Here is an 18,332-nt window from a genome sequence, read left to right on the forward strand (position 1 = left end):
TTAATGTTTCTTGGCACTCCTGCAGGAGCAGTTAAAGGGCCCCACACCATCCCAAAACACAGGTCTGTGCATAGAAGACACAATAGTGAGCCCTAAATACAGCTATAGTAGGGAGAGAAGAGAGTGACTGCAAAGAGTTTTGCATCAGAAAACATGAGTAGGAGAGCACTTTCTGTGATTAAAAACTTAGACAGGCAGTATTCTCACTTGAAGTCAATGGGATTCCAGGATTTTGCTTATGTGCGGGACGGATTGTAATGTTCCCCACTGTGTGTGTGAAACCACTTAGTTTGGAATCTAGAACGTGTATCAAAAGTGGTGAAAATGTTTGTGCCCGCTCACCAGCCCTCCCCCACCACTTATGTGTGACCCAGCTTTGAGGTCATGCTACATTCTACCAGCGAAGAAGGATGTGGGATTCTCCTCTCTGGTGGAGTAACTAATACAAAGCCTTGCAGGATGCTGGCAGGCTACTTTGCCAATAACAGTCCTAGATACCAGCCTTATTAATGGATTCTTGAAGTGAGTCCATGGCAGCTGTTTGTCCGTGTCACAGTGCCACACTATTCTGGGAGAGACCGATCTTGATTTTCATTGCTCGACAGGCCCAAGACGAATAGCAAGGGTACACTTCTGATCTGGGTGTAATCCCTTGGCAGCGCAGTGTGTAGGTTAGAAACCAATAACTCAACAGCTGATTATGTCAGGGCTGGATGTCTCACGCTGCAGAGTTATTTTTATGCAACGATGTTGCCAAGAGATTATTGCTAATTCTGACTGGAGTCTTGGATTTTTTGTTTTTGTTTATAGAGTTGATGAGAAGACTAAAAAATACTTAACCCCTTTTATAAAGCAAGGGAAACATTCACCAGCAGGGCATTACAATGTCAGCTTGGCCACGTCGGTAAGCATCATCCTTCTTCTGTAGTGAAAACAATGTATTTTAAACTTCAGTATTTACTTTCAGGTCATTAATACCTTTCATTTCGGCCTTCTCTAGATAAATTTCCCTTCTTTGGTTTGGGGACACTCACAGTCATGTTATGTGAATGTATTGTCCTGGAATATTACTTAAGTTAGAGGCACTCTCCAAGAGATCTAAATGATAGATATGTATTCTTCTAGACAAGTGCAATTACAGTTTCTGGCCAGGCTGGAAGAAGAGACTATGGTGACCAAGTAGTTCGGAATTTACATTTAGAATTTTCTGTGGACAGACTGTAAAAACGAACGAATCACTCACATAAATGAGCGGCTAGCAGCTCCCTCGGAATTCTCTTTGAAAGGCCATGCCGACTTAAAGCCTGATGCTGTAGTTGTTATTCAGGCAAAACTCCTCTCAAGATCAGTAGGAGTTTTGCCTGACTACGGACTGCACAGTTGAGACCACTTTCCAGTTTTTGGTGTTCTGTGTAAGTGTAGGTGATCTCCTAAAGCTTGTCTTGAGGATTATTGAACAGAATGTTTCGAGGAAAGAATTCAGGCTGTTTTGGTACTGTGATGCTTGAGGAAGTTTCATAGCAGAGACTCTCACTTCTTTATTTAAACCTGAATAATGTTTTTACTTTTAGTATCCCTAGCTTTGCTGTATATTACTCATGTAAATTAATCCCTTGCTGTCAGGTCTCAAATGAAAAGAACATTCTTCAGGCAAACAAGAAAAGATGGGAATTCTCCAAGACAGATGTGCGTTTGCCTGAGCTAAACTATAACCATCTCCCTGAACTGAAAGGAATGGACGGTATGAGCTTTAATTTGCTGTTAATTAAAACTGGATGATAAATAAGTTATAAAGAGCAGTGTAAGTTGCATCAAGACATTTAATTTTTTTTAATCATATTAGCATGTGACAGGTTTTCTGAGAAGGAAATATTGACACTATGTGCTTAAACCAACAACAAAAATCCACAGCAGTCAATGCATTTATTTATTTGTCTTCTGCAGCTCGAAATTCCAGATTTGTCAAAAAGGAGAACAAAACAGTCTCAGAGTCTCGCATTCCGTCCCTTGCCACCATCGATCTTCACAACCCGAGCCTGGCTTTGCAACAGGTGATGATCCAATGAAATGCTTTGCGTTGTTCTACTTGGCTTTTCTGCCAAGGTTTTCAAAGCACGTTGCAAAGCAGCAAGAGCAAAAAGGTTCCAGTCTCTGTGCAGCACATTACATTCCAGGGTGTCTGAGTAGCAGCAGCATGCTCACTGGAGCAATTTGTTTTAGGACAATCCAGGAGTTTTTGGAGCCTGATGTGAGGGGGGAAAAGAACCATTTTGGGCAAACTTTTGGCCCAAATTTATAATCTTGGGATTATCCTGGGGACAAACTTGGACCATGTTCAAGGTTCACAATACAACCACAATTCCTGTTTCCCGTTTTCAGAATTTGTTACACACAGCACATGGCTTACAATGAGAGAACTGAGATGCAGAGGCTACAGACCAATACCCATGGTTACACAGTGAGTCAGTGGCAGAGTGGGAAAGAGAACCCAAAAGTTTGAGCAGAAATGGTTTGGCCATTCTAGGCAAAAGGAAAAAAAAATGGTGAAGGATGGGGAAAACCCCCCATGTATGCTGATTTGCAATATGATCAATGAAGAACCTGCCCATGTTCTACTGACTTGGGACAGGCAGAAAGTTATTGATGATCAATTTTACTAGGTCATGCTGCTTTTAGGCTGGTATGTTAGGAATTACATGAATGTTTGTTTTCTGACTGGCAGATATCGGGAACATCACTGCCAGATGCTTCAGAAGCCAGCTTCCCTCGAGTAGAACGCTAGCCCGGAGAAGAACTGAGGAATTGGGTACGTTTTGCCTCTGAAGCGTATGTATTACTTTCTGCAGCTTAGCCTCTTGTTGCCTTTCAAAAAGAACACTTGACAAGGGCTGATACCTTTTGTGGGTTTACTGAAGAGAGAGCCTTCCAATGTTCGATATCGCCATTTGCAGCATACGCGTGTTTAGAATGTATTTGTGCCGTTGCCAAGCAGGAAAGACCAGTGCATGACTTTGTGAATGGGTCCCTTTTCCTGTATAGTGCTGTATAGTTCCATGCATATGAATCTTGATCCTAAGTGGATTTTTTATTTTTTTGTGGAACTGACTGGAGGTGTTTAGCATTAGAGGGAGGGATGGAATGCATTATGGAATTGTGTGTCTTCTGAAAAGGCGGTTACCCAACAATGAAACAAAGTTAGTGTGTTAGGATACTGACCAACTCCTGGCCTGGGGAGAAGAGCTGTACCCAGAGGTGGATGAGGTTTTGTGGGGCCCTGGGCCAGAGTAAGTGTGGGTCTCTCCTCACCACTTCCGCATGCCGTCCCTTTCTTCCCCCAGCGCTCCTGCCAGGGAAATGGGGTTAGAGCGTGTGGGCTTATCCCACCCTGCTCCCCTGCTCAGTGCTCCTGTCGGGGGGTGGGGTCGGGTTGTGGGGGATCACCCGCTCCCTGGCAGGAGCACCTGGCAAGCAGAGCGTGGTCAGGGTGCATGCCCATTTTTCCGGGGCCCCCCAATTGGCCAGGGCCCTGGGCCCGGGCCCAGTGGCTAATCCACCGCTGGCTGTACCAACGGCATCCAATACAGTTATCTTGTAGTAAACTATTTTTCTTTAAAAACAACAACAAAACCGTATTTATGGCCAGTGGAGAGCCCCAGGTCTCAGTGAGAGAGCGCAGGGTTACCAACACTTATGAGCCAAGAACAGATGATAACTCCTACACTTGAACCTTTTTAAAGAGAGAGAGAGCTGGCAAATTTAACAGACCCAAAAGAGAGGGACGTACGGGAAACTTAGATAACAGAAGAAAAAATTCACTGAGACTCCATGTTAAAGAAACACTGTCACCATAAAAATTGTCAATGGAAAATGTATCAATGTACTATCAGTAACGCCTACATTTAAAAGTTAAAACTGAATGAATTTTAAAAATCTAATATACTTTTTGTCATGTGTTTACTATTGTCATTTCACTAATTTTGGGTAGTGAAACGTGAAGTGCTCGCTTTCCCTGATTGGTTCCCAGGCTCTGGCATAGAGCTGATGTATTTTGATTTCCAACTCTACAGAGACTGTTTAAATTTTAATAAATCATGTTTTTGTGAAATCTTTACAAATCATCAGTATAGACATACTCGTGTTGTGGTTTTTTGTAACACCCTGTTTAATATGAAATACTAATTTTGGTCCTAAACTACTGACAACATCACTAAAATATCAGAACTGTTGAAGATAAATATTTGTGCATTGCCTGCATATCCTCATCTGTGTACCTCACCCCGTCAGCATCCTCCTGCAAACACTGACCCTGCTCCTGAACCAGATTCAGTTGTTGGGAAGGGCTAAGGGATTACAGTATATAAAATCCACTTCAGGGATTTTTACCATCTGAAATCAATTAAATCAAGAGATGTCTCTAGCATTTATATTGAGAATTTTTGAATGGTCTAGGATTCTGTAGCATTAGTGACTATAAATTGTTGAAATGAATCTGACAGCTGCTTAAAAAAACACTGTCAAGTTGAAATCTCATCAATTAAAGGAAGTGCATTAAAACGAGTTTCTGGTGTTTCAACTCTACCAGTTGTTGTTTTACAGTCACATTTTCCTGTTTGTGGGTTGTGTGTGTAGGTTATTTTTGTGGGTTTTTTTTTATATCTTCCTTCTTGCTGAAGAAAAGACTTACACAGATAGGGGGAACTGACTGACTTTGCAGAGCGAATGGTAAAACTGATTATACACACAGTGCTATCAAATGCACAAAATAAATAAACTGCAAAAAGGAAGAAATCATATTTGCTGACTTCTTTCAGTTATAACAACTTTTTTATAGGTTACTTTTCTAACTGGGCTACAGTGGGAACTGCTGGGGGTTTGGCACTCTTGAAAAGCCTGTTACTTGTTTAGGAGCCTAAGTAAGGACTTAAGAAGTTAGGCTAAGCTGGTGTCTTTATAAAGTCCTCACCATAGTCATGGATACAAACTATTAAGACAGAAGCATGATTTTTAAATTGGTGTCTCTTTTTTGCCAGGGCGGGGGTTGTTTTTTACTTTGCATTATGACACAATTTCCCGCCATTCTTGGTTTTGTTTTTTTTAAACTCTGAAGTTCTAGGTGCATTTTTGAAATAGCTTCTCAATGTAAAGGATGTGTGCAGGTTTCTGTCCAAAAGGAAAATGTATTTCCCATTTTGAGAAAAATAAAGATTGTTCTAGTCTATACAGATTATTATACTGTACTTGTCACCATAGTTCTGAGCACCTTCTGATTGTGCACTGAAGTATGTGACTTACATCTGTCATGTGTGGTTTGTTCTCTTTCAGCCTCTCCCCAGGTGGAGAATTGTGTGCGTAGTGTACTGTTTCGTTTTGGTAGGGTATTTTCCTTATGTGCACACTTTTCTGTATGTGTGTCAGAGAGGGCAGGTCACAGCAGTGTGCCGTGTACTTGGAGCAGAAGGCGGTGAGGTTTGGAAGGTCCCTTAGTTCCTGGGTGGAGTTTGTTCCTCAGTCTCAGACCAGCTTCTTCAAGCAAAACTCTGTGTGTCATGTGCAAACAAGCTTTACTCTTACGGTAGAAAGTTCTGTTGTGCCAAAGGGGTGAATTTATCAACCATGGGCCTCCTGCCAGGGCTTTGGGTGATCTTTCACTATCCTGAGCCCAGGCCATGGAGTGCCTTGAAGATGGGGACTGAGACTTTGAACTTGATATGATATTCTCTGGGAAGCCAGTGTAGGAAGTGGCAGCCAGGTCTGAGGTGTTTTGTGGTGGCCCGGGTTGCTGAGGAGATGCTTTCTCTACTAGTTGGAGTTTCCTAAATGCTGAAGGCTTCATGCCCAGGTATATGGCATCGCTGTAGTCCAGATGGGAGGTGACAGAGGCGTTAATAACTGAAGCCCGGTCATTGTTCTCTGAGATGGGATGCCATTTCCTGGCCAATTGGAGGTGGTGGTAAGTGTTAATCACAGTTACTGCTATATGAGAACATTGTGTTAGCGAGAAATCCAGGACCCTCCGAAACTAGACTGCATTGACCAGTTGTGAGTGTGTGCCTTCAACTTAAGGAGACCGCACCACAGCTACAAATTCTTCAGAGTGCTTCCTTCTGCCCACCAGCATCGCCTCTGCCTTGCTAGGGTTCAGCTTCAACCAACTGTCCTTCATCTGGGAGCTCATTGTCTCCAGGCACTGGGCCATCTTGGAGGTAGTGGGGTGGTCAGATGTGGTGAAAGATGGGTAGAGCTTGTGCCAGTATTAGTGCTTTAAATGTAATGTGTTCTCAACCCAGAGTGGATGAGGTTTATTCATATTTGGAGGATGGCATTTGGTCTTGGCACAACACCTGGAAGATTTAGTACACAACCGAGACTAGCAGTTCTCTAGTGGGACCTGGATAATGTTTATGCTAAAGGAAGCAGGCGTTATGATTGGCCTTGATCTACCATCGGGCTCTTCTAGCACCCAGCACTGCCCAAGGACAGAGGGCTCCACATTAGCAGGTTGCGATGCAGGATTGAGGACTGCATTAGTAAATGTATGAGGACACCCCCCCCCTTCAGATGTGGCAGCTCATTTTCCAGAGTGGTCATAGAGATTTTTCTGTAGCTCATTTATCACTGGGAGTTGGTTTGGGCTATGATGCAGGTAATCATGGAACTGAAACTGCTGCATATTAGCTGCTGCTCTTACAAACAGCCCTGGGGCTTTTGATAGCTGCTGTTTGGTACTGGAGATCTTCAGGCGGACACACAGGGTGCGGGTACCAGTGTACACGAAGTGTTACAATAAGAACATTGAGCCGTTTCTCAAAACGCCGTCCAAAGGTGGCTGTGTATTGAGTAAATGGCTTGTGCGAGGTGACACAGCCAGTTGAGTGGCTGAGCTGGGAACAGAACCCAGGTTCTCTGCTCCTACTCCCATGCCCCAGTGGTCTGGGCTGCTGCCCTTACTGCTACATCACATACATCAGGTTGGTTTGTCTTTTACATTTTGCTTTTGTTCATTCTTCCTGTACCTGAGGATGAGATCTCTGACCCAGGAGCCTGAGAGTGAAGCGATGGACAGTAACTCCCCAAACGTATATAAAAATGTGCTGTGTATTTCATTATCAATACTTTAATGCAAATATTTATCAGTATGTTTTAGTGATATTCTGTTGGTTTAATGCAATGTTACCAGTTTTGTATTGCACACCTTATAGTTCACTTCCTTGTTTTTTGTCATAATTCTTGGACTCTGATATCATTTTCCCTTTTTGAGGAGGTGGAACAGTCACTGTCTTTATGGTGTGTTCTTAGCTTTGTGCCTCAGCACTGACTTGGACAACTCCTTGCTGAAAAACGTTTCTTGATCTTAAAATCAAAGGTGGTTTGTTTTAACTCTGCTCCCAATGTATGTCTAATGCAAATGTGCTTGTAGATTCCTTCATATGATCAGCCACAACTTGTGATTCGTTGGAAAAGAGAATAAAAAAATGATAGGGTTTGAATAGGATAAGGAACAAAAATAAGAATGTTCCCCTGTGTTCACTTATCTATGGAGTGGTTAGTTTCCTGGGCAGTTTGGTATGGATGTGTGTGGTAAGTGAAAACAAGAGAGTATATTCCTAGGGCAAGGCCACTGCATTGATTTATTTTGTCTGTCCATAATGGAGTCCTCTCGTCTATTCCTCCACAGAGAGGGAATTAACACATGTGAGCGAATTGGGGGGAATTATCCGTGAAAGCCTCAGGCTACTTGTGATGCGCAGAGCCTTTGCAGAAGTGAGGTAGATTCCCCTCGTGCTTGCTCTGTGGATAATGCAGCAGGCTGCAAGTCTCTGGGTATCCAGTCAAGATCCAGTTGTGTAACCATCCTACATACAGCGCTCCTGCTGCAGTCAGTTGGTGGGATTATTGCATCAAACACAACCATAAACTAGCATCTTCCTGCCCCAGGGCCAAATCCTGACCGGTTGCTCGGAAGGCAGTGGTAGCTGTTTGTGTGCAGCAGGGGCAGAGTGTGGACTTCAGTTTTGAAGAGAAGTGGCTAGTCTGTCTGATTGTGAAGGGCAGGATCTCACTCCTGTCTTTTTCCCGGTTACAAACAGCTTGGAGATCATCTTCCGCTAAGCACCTTGTGTGGTTTTTTCCCCCAGTGTCCTCCCCATGCCCTTTACAGGCTTATGCAGGCCCATATTTACAGTAAGCCACAATCCTCAGCTAGCTTGGCCAAGGAAGGGGAAAGATGGAAGGGATCTTCCCCTGGCAGATTCCTCTAGGCTCTGGCTCTGAAAGCCTCATTCTGTCTCCCACTCTTCCTTCCTGTGCCTATTCTACCTTCTGCCTAATGAGTCTCTTAGCTCTCCTCAGCCCATCCCAAGCCATCGATTTAAGCACAGCTCTTCTTAATTGGGTCTCCTATAGTGCAGCTAATTGGAGCTGCAGTGACCAGATGCTAGATCAGATGTTGTTGCCCTGTGTTCAGTGGGAGTTAGGAGCTTAGATATTCCCTATCAGCATAGTATCTGAGGCCCAGATACTCAAAATATTTAAGTACCTAGGGGGAGACACTTGAAATTGGCATAGTCTGGGAGAGCGTTGCTGAGATGTTGCTATCTCAGGCCTTTAACAGCTGCTCTGATTAGTGTCAATGTAGAGTGGCACTGAAAGCTGCCTTTTAGCCTTGCTGGGGGCTGGAGTTGTGCTGCTCACCCCGGCTTGTGCCATGGCAGCGCTCAGGAAGGAAAGCTGGTGGTGCCAGTGTCTGGGAGCAAACTGAGCTGGTGGTGTAGGGAAACGCGGCTTTGCATGGAGCCAGGGGTTCAGGCGCCAAGGGGAGCAGATTCAGCACAGGCTGAGAGAAGGCTTACCAAGAGACTGGCAGTCGCCATTGAGTCAGGGTCCCCTCTCCCAGGCGGAATGCAGACATGGTTCAGTTGCAATACTCCAGCTGTATTTTAACTCCCCTCATCCCTGTCCCTTCAGCTTGGGTTAATAACCCTCCGAACTCACCAGTGCTGACAGGCATCCCTGAGCTGCCCGGACGGCACAGCCTCCCACGTCAAGGCAATCTGGGGGAGGGATATCTGCCTGATGCCCTGAATGTTCTACCCACCGAGCGTGGTCTCCCAGCCATATCTGGGGTGGAAGCTTAGACTAATGCAGCTTTTTAGTTGTGTGAAGGATCCATGTCCAGCTGTCTGTGCCTGGGGGACAGTTATAATACTCTAGGGCATGTTATGGAGGCAATAAGAAAAAGTCCAAATAACCCCATATAATGTCTTTCCATTTTTTACTGTCCCTGCTCGTCATAAATAGATCACTGTATTAAAAACACAGAAAGTATCTTCTGGATTGAATAAAACACCTGTTTGAAAATATTTAGGGAAAGCCACAATGCATCTTTGCCCCCTTTCCTGCTATCAGCATAAGGGTGTTTTTTGTGTGTCTTCTCCAAAGTGCAAGGATTCTTAACAGCCTAGATCCTGAACCTAGAAGCCATCATGCAATATGGATATTGCGTGTGTGAATTATCAATGCTAGTGCATAGTGCAGAAACTATATACAGCGGAAGGCAATAAAAGTTGCCTTAGGTGCATTCTTACTCTGCAGAACACTGTGGGCTCCTGTAAATACATTTATACTGGTTTTATAAGAACTATGGATGCTGAACTGAAACAAGTGTTGTTAGTAGCTTCCCCGTTAAGCACACCACACCCAGCCCTTGAGCACTGAGCTCATACGTTGTTGTTTAGCTCATGCTGTACTTCAGTCTCCCATCTAAAAAAACTGCCCAGAATAGCTACCTCTTTCCCACCAATGCTGTTCGCAAAGGGCTTACGTTTCCTGTTCATAATGCACCTGAACTCACTCCAAATTGATGCAAATCTTAGATTAGGAAAATCTTCTGGAAAATGCCACATGCTGACTGCAGAATTAGTGACTGATGCCTTACACCTAATACACGCACGATACAGAGAAGAACAAATGATCAATCCAGGATCTTAAAACATCCTGGGGCAAACTTCATCTGGACCCCTGAAAGGACAGCTGAATGTGAAATCATAGGAACGGGATGGACGTCGTAGAGTCCAGTGCCCTGCTGTTGCAGACAACCACCTCGTATAATTCTATTCATAAATTTATCAAGCTCCATTTTGGGAGCTCTGCACATGCACTCCAGGGTAGTAAAGATCCAGATTAAGGCTGTCGATTTAATTGCAATTAACTCAAAAAAACCCTGCAATTAATCGCAGTTTTAATCACATTGTTAAACAACAGAATACCAATTGAAATGTATTAAATATTTTTGGATGTTCTTCTACATTTTCAAATATTAATTTCAGTTACAACGTAGAATACAAAGTGTACAGTGCTCACTTTATATATTTTGATTACACATATTTGCACTGCAAAAATGATAAAATAGTATATTTCAATTCATCTCATACAAGTACTGTAGTCCAATCTCTTTAATCATGAAAGTGCAACTTACAAATGTAGATTTTCTTTGGTATATAACTACACTCCAAAACAAAACAGTGCAAAACTTTAGCACCTACAAGTCCACTCAATCCTAGTTCTTGTTCAGCCAACTGCTAAGACAAACACGTTTGTTTACATTTATGGGAGATAATGCTGCCCTTTTCTTATTTACAGTGTCACTAGAAAGTGAGAACAGGTGTTCGGATGGCACTTTTGTAGCCAGCATTGCAAGGTATTTACGTGTCAGATACACTAAACATTCATATGCCCCTTCATGTTTCAGCCCCCATTCCAGAGGACATGCTTCCATGCTAATGATACTCGTTAAAATAATATACATTAATTTGCAACTGAACTCCTTGGGGGAGAATTGTATGTCTCTGGCTTTATTTTACCCGAATTCTGCCATATATTTCATGTTATAGCAGTCTTGGATGATGATTCAGTACCTGTTCATTTTAAGAACACTTTCGCTGCACATTTGACAAAATGCAGAGATGGTACCAACGTGAGATGTCTAAATATAGTTACAGCACTCGACCCAAGGTTTAAGAATCTGAAGTGCCTTCCAAAATCTGGTGTGGAATGAGGTGTGGCACTTGCTTTCAGAAGTCTTAAAAGAGCAACCCTCCAATTCAGAGACTACAGAGCCCGAACCAGCAAAAAAGAAAGTCAGCCTTCTGCTGGTGGCATCTGACTAGGATGATTAAAACAACATGCGTCGGTCCACTCTGCTTTGGATGATTGTTATCAAGCAGAAACCATCATCAGCATGGACACATGTCCCCTGGAATGGTGGTTGAAGCATGAAGGGACATATGAATCTTTAGCACATGAAGTAGGCAGCATTATCTCCTGCAAATGTAAACAAGCTTGTTTGTCAGAGCGATTGCTGAACAAGAAGTAGGACTGAGTGGACTTGTAGGCTCTAAAAATTTACTTTATTTTTAAATGCTGGGTTTGGGGTTTTTTTATATATATAATTCTACATTTGTCAGTTCAACTTTCATGATAAAGAGATTGCACTACCAGTACATGTATTAGATGAAGTGAAAAATACTATTTATTTTGTTTTTACAGGGCAAATATTTGTAATCCAAAATACATATAAAATAAGCACTTTGCAGTCTGTGCACTGCTTTAGTCCTGATTTGCACTCTTAGGGCCTCACTAAAGTTCTGCATTATGAAATCTAAGCTAGAGGTGCCTCACCCTGCTAATCCTACAATTGTTTACATTTATACATTGTCTTTTGTAGTTCGCACTCCTGACCACTACCACAGCTCTCAGAGACCAAGACACCTTGTTACATAAGGGAGCTGTGTCCTAGGAGCAAGGATCTTGCCCAGATGGTATCTTTAGAGAAACGGCTTCTCCAAAGATCTGGCTGGTCCTGTTCACTGAGTACCGATGGCCAGCCTAAAACATCCCACTTCTGAATGTTGAGCTTAAGGAGCCTTTGCAGCTATTCCTGCTGCAGTTACTTCAGTTGATAGTCTTCTCCTGTGTGCCTGCCTCACACCACTCCCAGCAATAAACATCCAGTTTACAGGCTGTTTCAGGGCTGATTAGACATTTGTTCTCCAGTTCCCGGATCACTGTCCTCAGTGATTCCCTGCGTTGTCGTTCTCTGTCTAAAGTGTTCCTCAGATGTTCCTTGGCCTCTTCGAACTCACTGATTACCTGATCTAATTTACACTTCAGTTTCTTTGGACTGTCCATTATGCTGTAACTGTGCTCCTGGAAACAAAATTCAATACGTTAGACATTCTCACCTTTCCCAGAGATCTCAGATTTCCACATGTTCTCCCCATTCACCAAGAAGGGATTAAGAGACTGTTTAAAAAGCCAATCATAACTCGCATTAGCAATCACTTTTTGCAAAACCATGTGGAGTGTGTAAAACCAATCCTTCTAGCTAGTTACTCCACTACAGCTTAATGGTGGAACAATGTATAAGAAATGGAGCGGCCCTTACTGACCTCTGGTAAATAGTAAATTTGAGAGAGATGCTTGAACTGATGCTCTAACACAAATGAAAACAGGGACACTGAGCCAAATGCACTGGCGACCTAAGAGGATGCCATTCCCTGCTGTTACACTGGTGGTGAGTATGCCCCACTGTGTTGAAAGTCTGCTATATTTTGGTGGGTTCAAATAAGTCACTTTACTTACCAAGATGAATTGGGAATGAAATTCTCCTGTACTGGAAGGCGAATCCACAAGCTGGTGGTTATGAACTGTTATTGGCAGTGTTTTCAGTGGGGTGTTTCGTCTGCCATGAACTTTTCCTCGTCTCCGCTGTTACAAATATATATTTCACACTTCAGTTATTGAGATAGAAACATCAGAAAGAGATGGGATTGTGCAGGCTAATGTGTGGCTGCGGTGTGCTGGAAGCAGGGGGAAAGGTGAAGTGAGGAATAAGTCCCACGCTGAATTGGGATGCTAAAAGCTATTCGTTAAATAGATCTCTAAGGTGAGGAGCTCTCCTGGGTCCCATCTAATAGGAGCTTTCCAGCCCAGTCTTTTTGGTACGTTGGGAATTTAATGATACTGATTTGTATTAGGAAGCCTAGTAAAGGATCAGGACCTTATTATACCACGTATACAGCAAATCCCCACCCTGAAGAGCTCACAGAATAAGCGTTTGGCTAGATTTGAGGTAATCAGTTTCACTTCTCATTTTATGTACTTGACCATTTCTCGTTCGGACTCACAATGGTTATTAAAAAAAAAAAAAGCCTTCAAGGACATGATCCTGCATTGTTTCCTCAGACACGTCTGCCTGAGTATTGAGAGACACAACAGGCCCAGAAAAATGCTAATCTTTGGGCACAATATTTTTCCATCTCTTCTTCTGTTACCTAGTGATATCCAAAAGAAGAAAACATCTTCTGAGTTCTATGTAAAGTGCAGGGAAAAGCCTGCCCATGTTTGCCAATACAGTTAAACACAGGAACAATCACCTGTAGATTATAAAGACCAACCTGGAAGTGAGAAGGCAATTCAAAAATGGAAGGGATGACTCCAGGTTTGAGCCTGATGTTGGGACCTCTTGTGTCGAAGTCTGACTTCTTAAAGTGGCGCGAACATAACACATCTGCTTTCTTAGGCTCCCACATGCCTGCAGAGTTCACATCGAGCCTTTTTGTGGCCAGCACCCACCTTCTTTTGGCCTCCTCATCGGTGGGGAATCTAGGACAAGTGTGCAGACAGGAAAGCAAGTTGAATAGATAGCCATAGAGTCTCTAGCTTTCACGTAAGTATCTGTAACTCGTGATTGTAAAAGGGCAAACTTCCTTCAGGCAGTGTGTCGCCTGTGTGTGATTTTATGCAGGTTGACACCCATGCCCTACTCTACCCAGCCATGCCCCGCTGAGGTATAGAGCACTGCTAGCACTGCCTAGCAACCCCTCCTTGTGCTCTGGTTACACAGCCAACCATGTTATGACCTTCTGTGCAGGAAGAAACGGGCTGTGTCCTCCCCAACAAGCTTTTGAGTCAAATTAATTCATTTGAAACCTGTTTACAGTAATAATTCATCAGTTCTCAAGGAACTGACCTGGTGAATACAAACTGACAGAGGTGGGTTCAGTTCTGCAGCCAACATTGTGATTGTTTTCACTGACTCTTTCTATATGGCCTTTCATTTCAGAGATTCCAGACACTTCACATTTCATAAGACTATGAACTGATTTCCCCAACATCAATTTTGGGTAGGGTAGAAGTGATTAGTTTAGACATAAATATTCCTCGCTCAGACGATATGGAAATGACTGCTCTACTTTAAAGGATGACACATACATAGTGAATCTTTTGAGGTATCTAGTTCTGTGAGTGGAAAAAAACACATTAAATGAAGTTTTTAAAATTTCCACAGACCCACACCTGAGTCTGGATTATTTTGACTCTTATAACCAGCAGTACAAGAATCATGTTACTTTGTGGCTACAGTGTTTAGAAGATCATTTCTTTTGGTTGAGTCTGGGATGAGACAGAGGAAAGCCTTAAAATGTTTCTTTGGATAATCATGGGATACACATCCTGTGATATGATTAAGTTTTCTGCACCCTTTCATTGTGCTAATCGTTATTTCTAAGATGATATTATTGCCCAGCGGGACACGCATTTGAGTTCGTGTGTATTTTGGAAAGAACAATACAAAATACTATTTTGATGGCAAGAAGCAGCCACTCTAAATGACTGGGTTTACAAACAAGGCAGCGTGTACAAGTAAGGAGAAGAAATGCCAAGTGAATGAGTTACATAAGATCGGCCATACTGGGTCAGACCAAAGGACCATCTAGCTCAGTATCCTGTCTTCTGACAGTGGCCAATGCCAGACGCTTCAGAGGGAATGAACAGAACAGGTAAATCATCGAGTGATCCATCCTGCATCGCCCATTCCTAGCTTCTGGTAAACAGAGGAAAGGGACACCATCCCTGCCCATCATGGCTAACAGCCATCAATGGACCTATCCTCCATGAATTTACCTACTGTATACACTTGTTCATTAACCCGTTCGTTAATAAGTCGACCCCTCAAAATGGATAGGTAAAAATAGCAAAAACTGTATGACCCTTTCATAAGCCGACCCTCTATTTCAGGTGTCGGAAAACTTTGGCTCCCAGCCGTCAGGGTAAGCTGCTGGTGGGTTGGGATGTTTTGTTTACTTGGAGCGTCTGCAGGCATGGAGCCCCTCAGCTCCCTGTGGCTGTGCCACTTCTCGCAGCTCCCATTGGCTGGGAACGAGGAACCGTGGCCACGGGGGGAGCTGAGGGGCTCCATGCCTGCAGATGCTCCAGGTAAACAAAATGACAATGTATTAGATATTCAATTAAATTATTCCCTAGAGTTTAAAATCATCAGTTTTGGTGTAGATCCGTTTATAAGCCAACCCCTGCTCTTTGATGCATCACTTTTTTTTATCAAAAATATTCGGCTTATGAACGAGTATATACTTTTTTGAACCCTGTCATAGTATTGGCCTTCAAAACACCCTCTGGCAAAGAATTCCACAGGTTGAGTCTGCATTGTGTGAAGAAATACTTCCTTTTGTTTGTTTCAAACCTGCTCCCTATTAATTTTTGTTTGTTGACCTCTAGTTCTTGTGTTAGGAGGAGGACTAAATACCACTTCCTTATTTACTTTCTCCCCACCAGTCATGATTTTATAGATCTCGATCATATCCCCCCTTAGTCGTCTCTTTTCCAAGCTGAACAGTCCCACTCTTGTTAATCTCTCCTCATATGAAAGCTGTTCCATACCCCTAATCATTTCTGTTGCCCTTTTCTGAACCTTTTCCAATTCCAATATATCTTTTTTGAGATGGGGCAACCACATCTGCATGCAGTATTCAAGATATGGGTGTACCAAAGATTTATAGAGAAGCAACTTGATTTTTTCTGTCTATCTGTCCCTTAATGATTCCCAACATTCTGTTCATTTTTTTTGGCTAAGAGATTATCTTTATTGGGAACAAATATAGACTACTGTGGCTATTGGCAGAGAAGGCTAATAGCATGTGCAGAAATAGACCCTCTAGGGCAAGGGTGGCCAACCTGTGGCTCCTGTATAGACACTGACTCTGGGGTTGGAGCTACAGGTGCCAACTTTCCAGTGTGCTGGGGGGGATGCTCACTGCTCAACCCGGCTCTGCCACAGGCCCTGCCCCCTCCCCTGAGCCTGCTGTGCCCTCACTCCTTGCCCCTGTCTCCCCCAGAGCTTCCTGCATGCTGTGAAGCAGCTGATTGGTAGGTATGGGGAGGGAGGGGGAGGCACTGATTGGCAGGGCTGCTGGTGGGTGGGAGATACTGGATGTGGGTGGTGGGAGCTGCTGACATATTACTGTGGTTCTTTGGCAACGCAGATTGGTAAATTCTGGCTTCTTCTCAGGCTCGGGTTGGCCATCCCTGCTCTAGGGTCTATTTTAATCCATATTTGGACAAAATTTAAGATAACTGTATTCTGGGGGTTGTGTTAAGGTGGGCAGAACGTAATGCAATAGCTAGAGTATCTTTGGATGATTCTGCTTTCATGTTCCCTGTGTGTAGGGCAGGAATTAGTTAGAAGCTTTAATATCAGAGGATTTCTCCAGCCTGCTCACCTCACTTTGCCTGAGACCATCACACTGGTGGAATAGCAAACCAGAGAGAGATCATTCCCCATACACTCCACTAGCAAATGGAGACAACCCTGTCAGGTGTTCTGCAATCTCTGACTACTGTCCAGAATGGAGCAGAGTTATTCACACTGCCCACTCTGAACAGAAGGTACTTTCTATAAGTTCCTTAATAAAAGCGCTCAGATGGGGTAAAGGGCCATGTTTAGTGATGAAGGCAGTTTATATAGTTTTTTGGATCCTATGGAACTATCTTTTGTTATTAACACTTTCTCTGTCTTTGGGTTTCCACCTAAATGTCCAGTTTATCCACACCCAGCTTAACCCCAATCTTCTATGTTAGATAACCAGGAGAGAGAAAATAACCTTCTTTGTTCACTTTTAATCAATTTGATTATAAGTATCTTGACTTTATAACTGACTCCATAACCAAGACATGGTGAAAGTCAAAGTATCAGAGCTCTGAGCATGAGCTATTTTAATGGCTAATAAAGTATCACTGAACTGTACCAAGTTCTCTCTTTTTGGAACGTGCTCTGTATTTCCAGTAGCTTCCCCCTTATGAAGGCTGTGTTTCTTTAACACTCTAGAAGCCAAACATTTTCAAATGACTTTACTATGAAATATAAACATTTGACCCTCTTTGAACCACAGGTGAAGGGAAGCAGCTTGAGCAAGGAACAAAAACAGTAGAATGATGATACTTTGTGTGCTAATTATTTCCTTTCTATCTTCAAAGAGATTTACAAAGTTTTATTATTTTCTAGATGAGGTAATGAATGTGCAGAGAGGTGGTAAGAGTCCAACGATACAAGGTAAGGTCCTGCTCCTGCAGGAGGAGGTCCTACCCCAACATGGACCAGTTCCAATGAGCAGAGTCCAAACCAGTAGCAGCACTGGGCTTAGCACCTGGATTTCGTAACTGTAGCTCCGGGAGCATGGAACTGGTTCACATCTGCCCCAGGTTCGAAGGTAGATAGGGATCCTACTTTTAAAAAACATGCACAGTGAGAAGGTGTAAAGCAGCATAGTTAGGCAAGTCTGAACCTTACACGTGAAAGGTTAGTCCTCGTAACTTGGAATTGGGCAAACATCTAGACGCACATCCAATAGCCGCGCAGCTCTTCACCATGGCACTGGTGGCTCATCACACCACGGGGGGTGGGGGAAACTGAGGCTGAGCTGGGAAGGAAATGGCGTGAGTCAGTGACGGCACCATTGAGCCCAGCCCGTGCATGAGGGCAGGCAGTGTGACCAGACAGCAAGTGTGACAGCCGGGGCAGGGGGTGATAGGAGCCTGTACAGAATCGGGACTCCTGGTCCCCCCCGGGGCAGGACAGCCGCACGGTCCCGTCCAGGCCCACGGTACGGACCGGTCCGTGACGGACGAACGCAGCCCCACGTGTTCGGGTTTCATTTGCTTTTACTACAGCGGCGGGGTTAGTCGCGTGCTAACTAACAGGCTGCACATCAGGTGGGCGCTACCTCGGTGACTGGAACAGCGTCACCCGCGCGCCGCTGGAGACGGTACCCGGGGGGCGGCCCGGCCGGGCCTGGCTTCCGAACGGCCGCCAGCCCAGCGTGTGGGGGCCGGGAACCGGCCCGGCGCGCGGGGGGAGGTTCCGGGTACCTGGGGGCAGCAGCGCTTCCTTCTCCGGGCTCCTCGCTTCCGCCCCGCTTCCGCACCGGAAGTCCCGCTCACGACGGAGGCCGGAAGTCAGCGACGGAAGTCGTTGGAGTTGT

The 18,332-nt window shown here is 44.0% G+C and overlaps 2 protein-coding genes across 7 annotated transcripts in view; one reads left to right on the forward strand and one right to left on the reverse strand.

Annotated features, from left to right (window-relative positions):
- Positions 1 to 4,780, forward strand: part of CDKL2 (cyclin dependent kinase like 2) — a 42,754-nt gene extending 37,974 nt beyond the window's left edge. For 3 of the 4 annotated variants that reach the window (XM_032762327.2, XM_032762325.2, XM_075066070.1), the window contains exons 10-13: positions 811 to 904; positions 1,624 to 1,741; positions 1,945 to 2,051; positions 2,723 to 4,780. In XM_032762327.2, the coding sequence (XP_032618218.1) occupies positions 811 to 904; positions 1,624 to 1,741; positions 1,945 to 2,051; positions 2,723 to 2,782 (379 nt within the window). In that variant the 3' untranslated portion in view covers positions 2,783 to 4,780. Of the gene's footprint in view, positions 1 to 810; positions 905 to 1,623; positions 1,742 to 1,944; positions 2,052 to 2,722 lie in introns of those variants that run through there. The other variant, XM_075066068.1, reaches the window with a different exon arrangement.
- A 4,476-nt stretch (positions 4,781 to 9,256) lies between these two features.
- Positions 9,257 to 18,308, reverse strand: THAP6 (THAP domain containing 6). Of its 3 annotated transcripts, XM_032762310.2 has the most exons (5): positions 18,220 to 18,308; positions 17,642 to 17,771; positions 13,455 to 13,662; positions 12,640 to 12,765; positions 9,257 to 12,204 (listed from the first exon to the last, which is right to left on the reverse strand). In XM_032762310.2, exons 2-5 carry the CDS (start codon positions 17,719 to 17,721, stop codon positions 11,950 to 11,952), a joined length of 669 nt encoding a protein of 222 aa, XP_032618201.1. In that variant the 5' UTR covers positions 17,722 to 17,771; positions 18,220 to 18,308; the 3' UTR covers positions 9,257 to 11,949. The 3 variants fall into 3 exon arrangements, with proteins under 3 accessions (XP_032618201.1, XP_032618203.1, XP_074922172.1); XM_032762312.2 differs by lacking the exons at positions 17,642 to 17,771; positions 18,220 to 18,308 and adding an exon at positions 16,575 to 17,590; XM_075066071.1 differs by lacking the exons at positions 17,642 to 17,771; positions 18,220 to 18,308 and adding an exon at positions 17,438 to 17,588.
- Positions 18,309 to 18,332: the final 24 nt, after the last annotated feature.

This window comes from Chelonoidis abingdonii, chromosome 5 (assembly GCF_003597395.2).
Source record: "Chelonoidis abingdonii isolate Lonesome George chromosome 5, CheloAbing_2.0, whole genome shotgun sequence".
NCBI lineage: Eukaryota > Metazoa > Chordata > Testudines > Testudinidae > Chelonoidis > Chelonoidis abingdonii.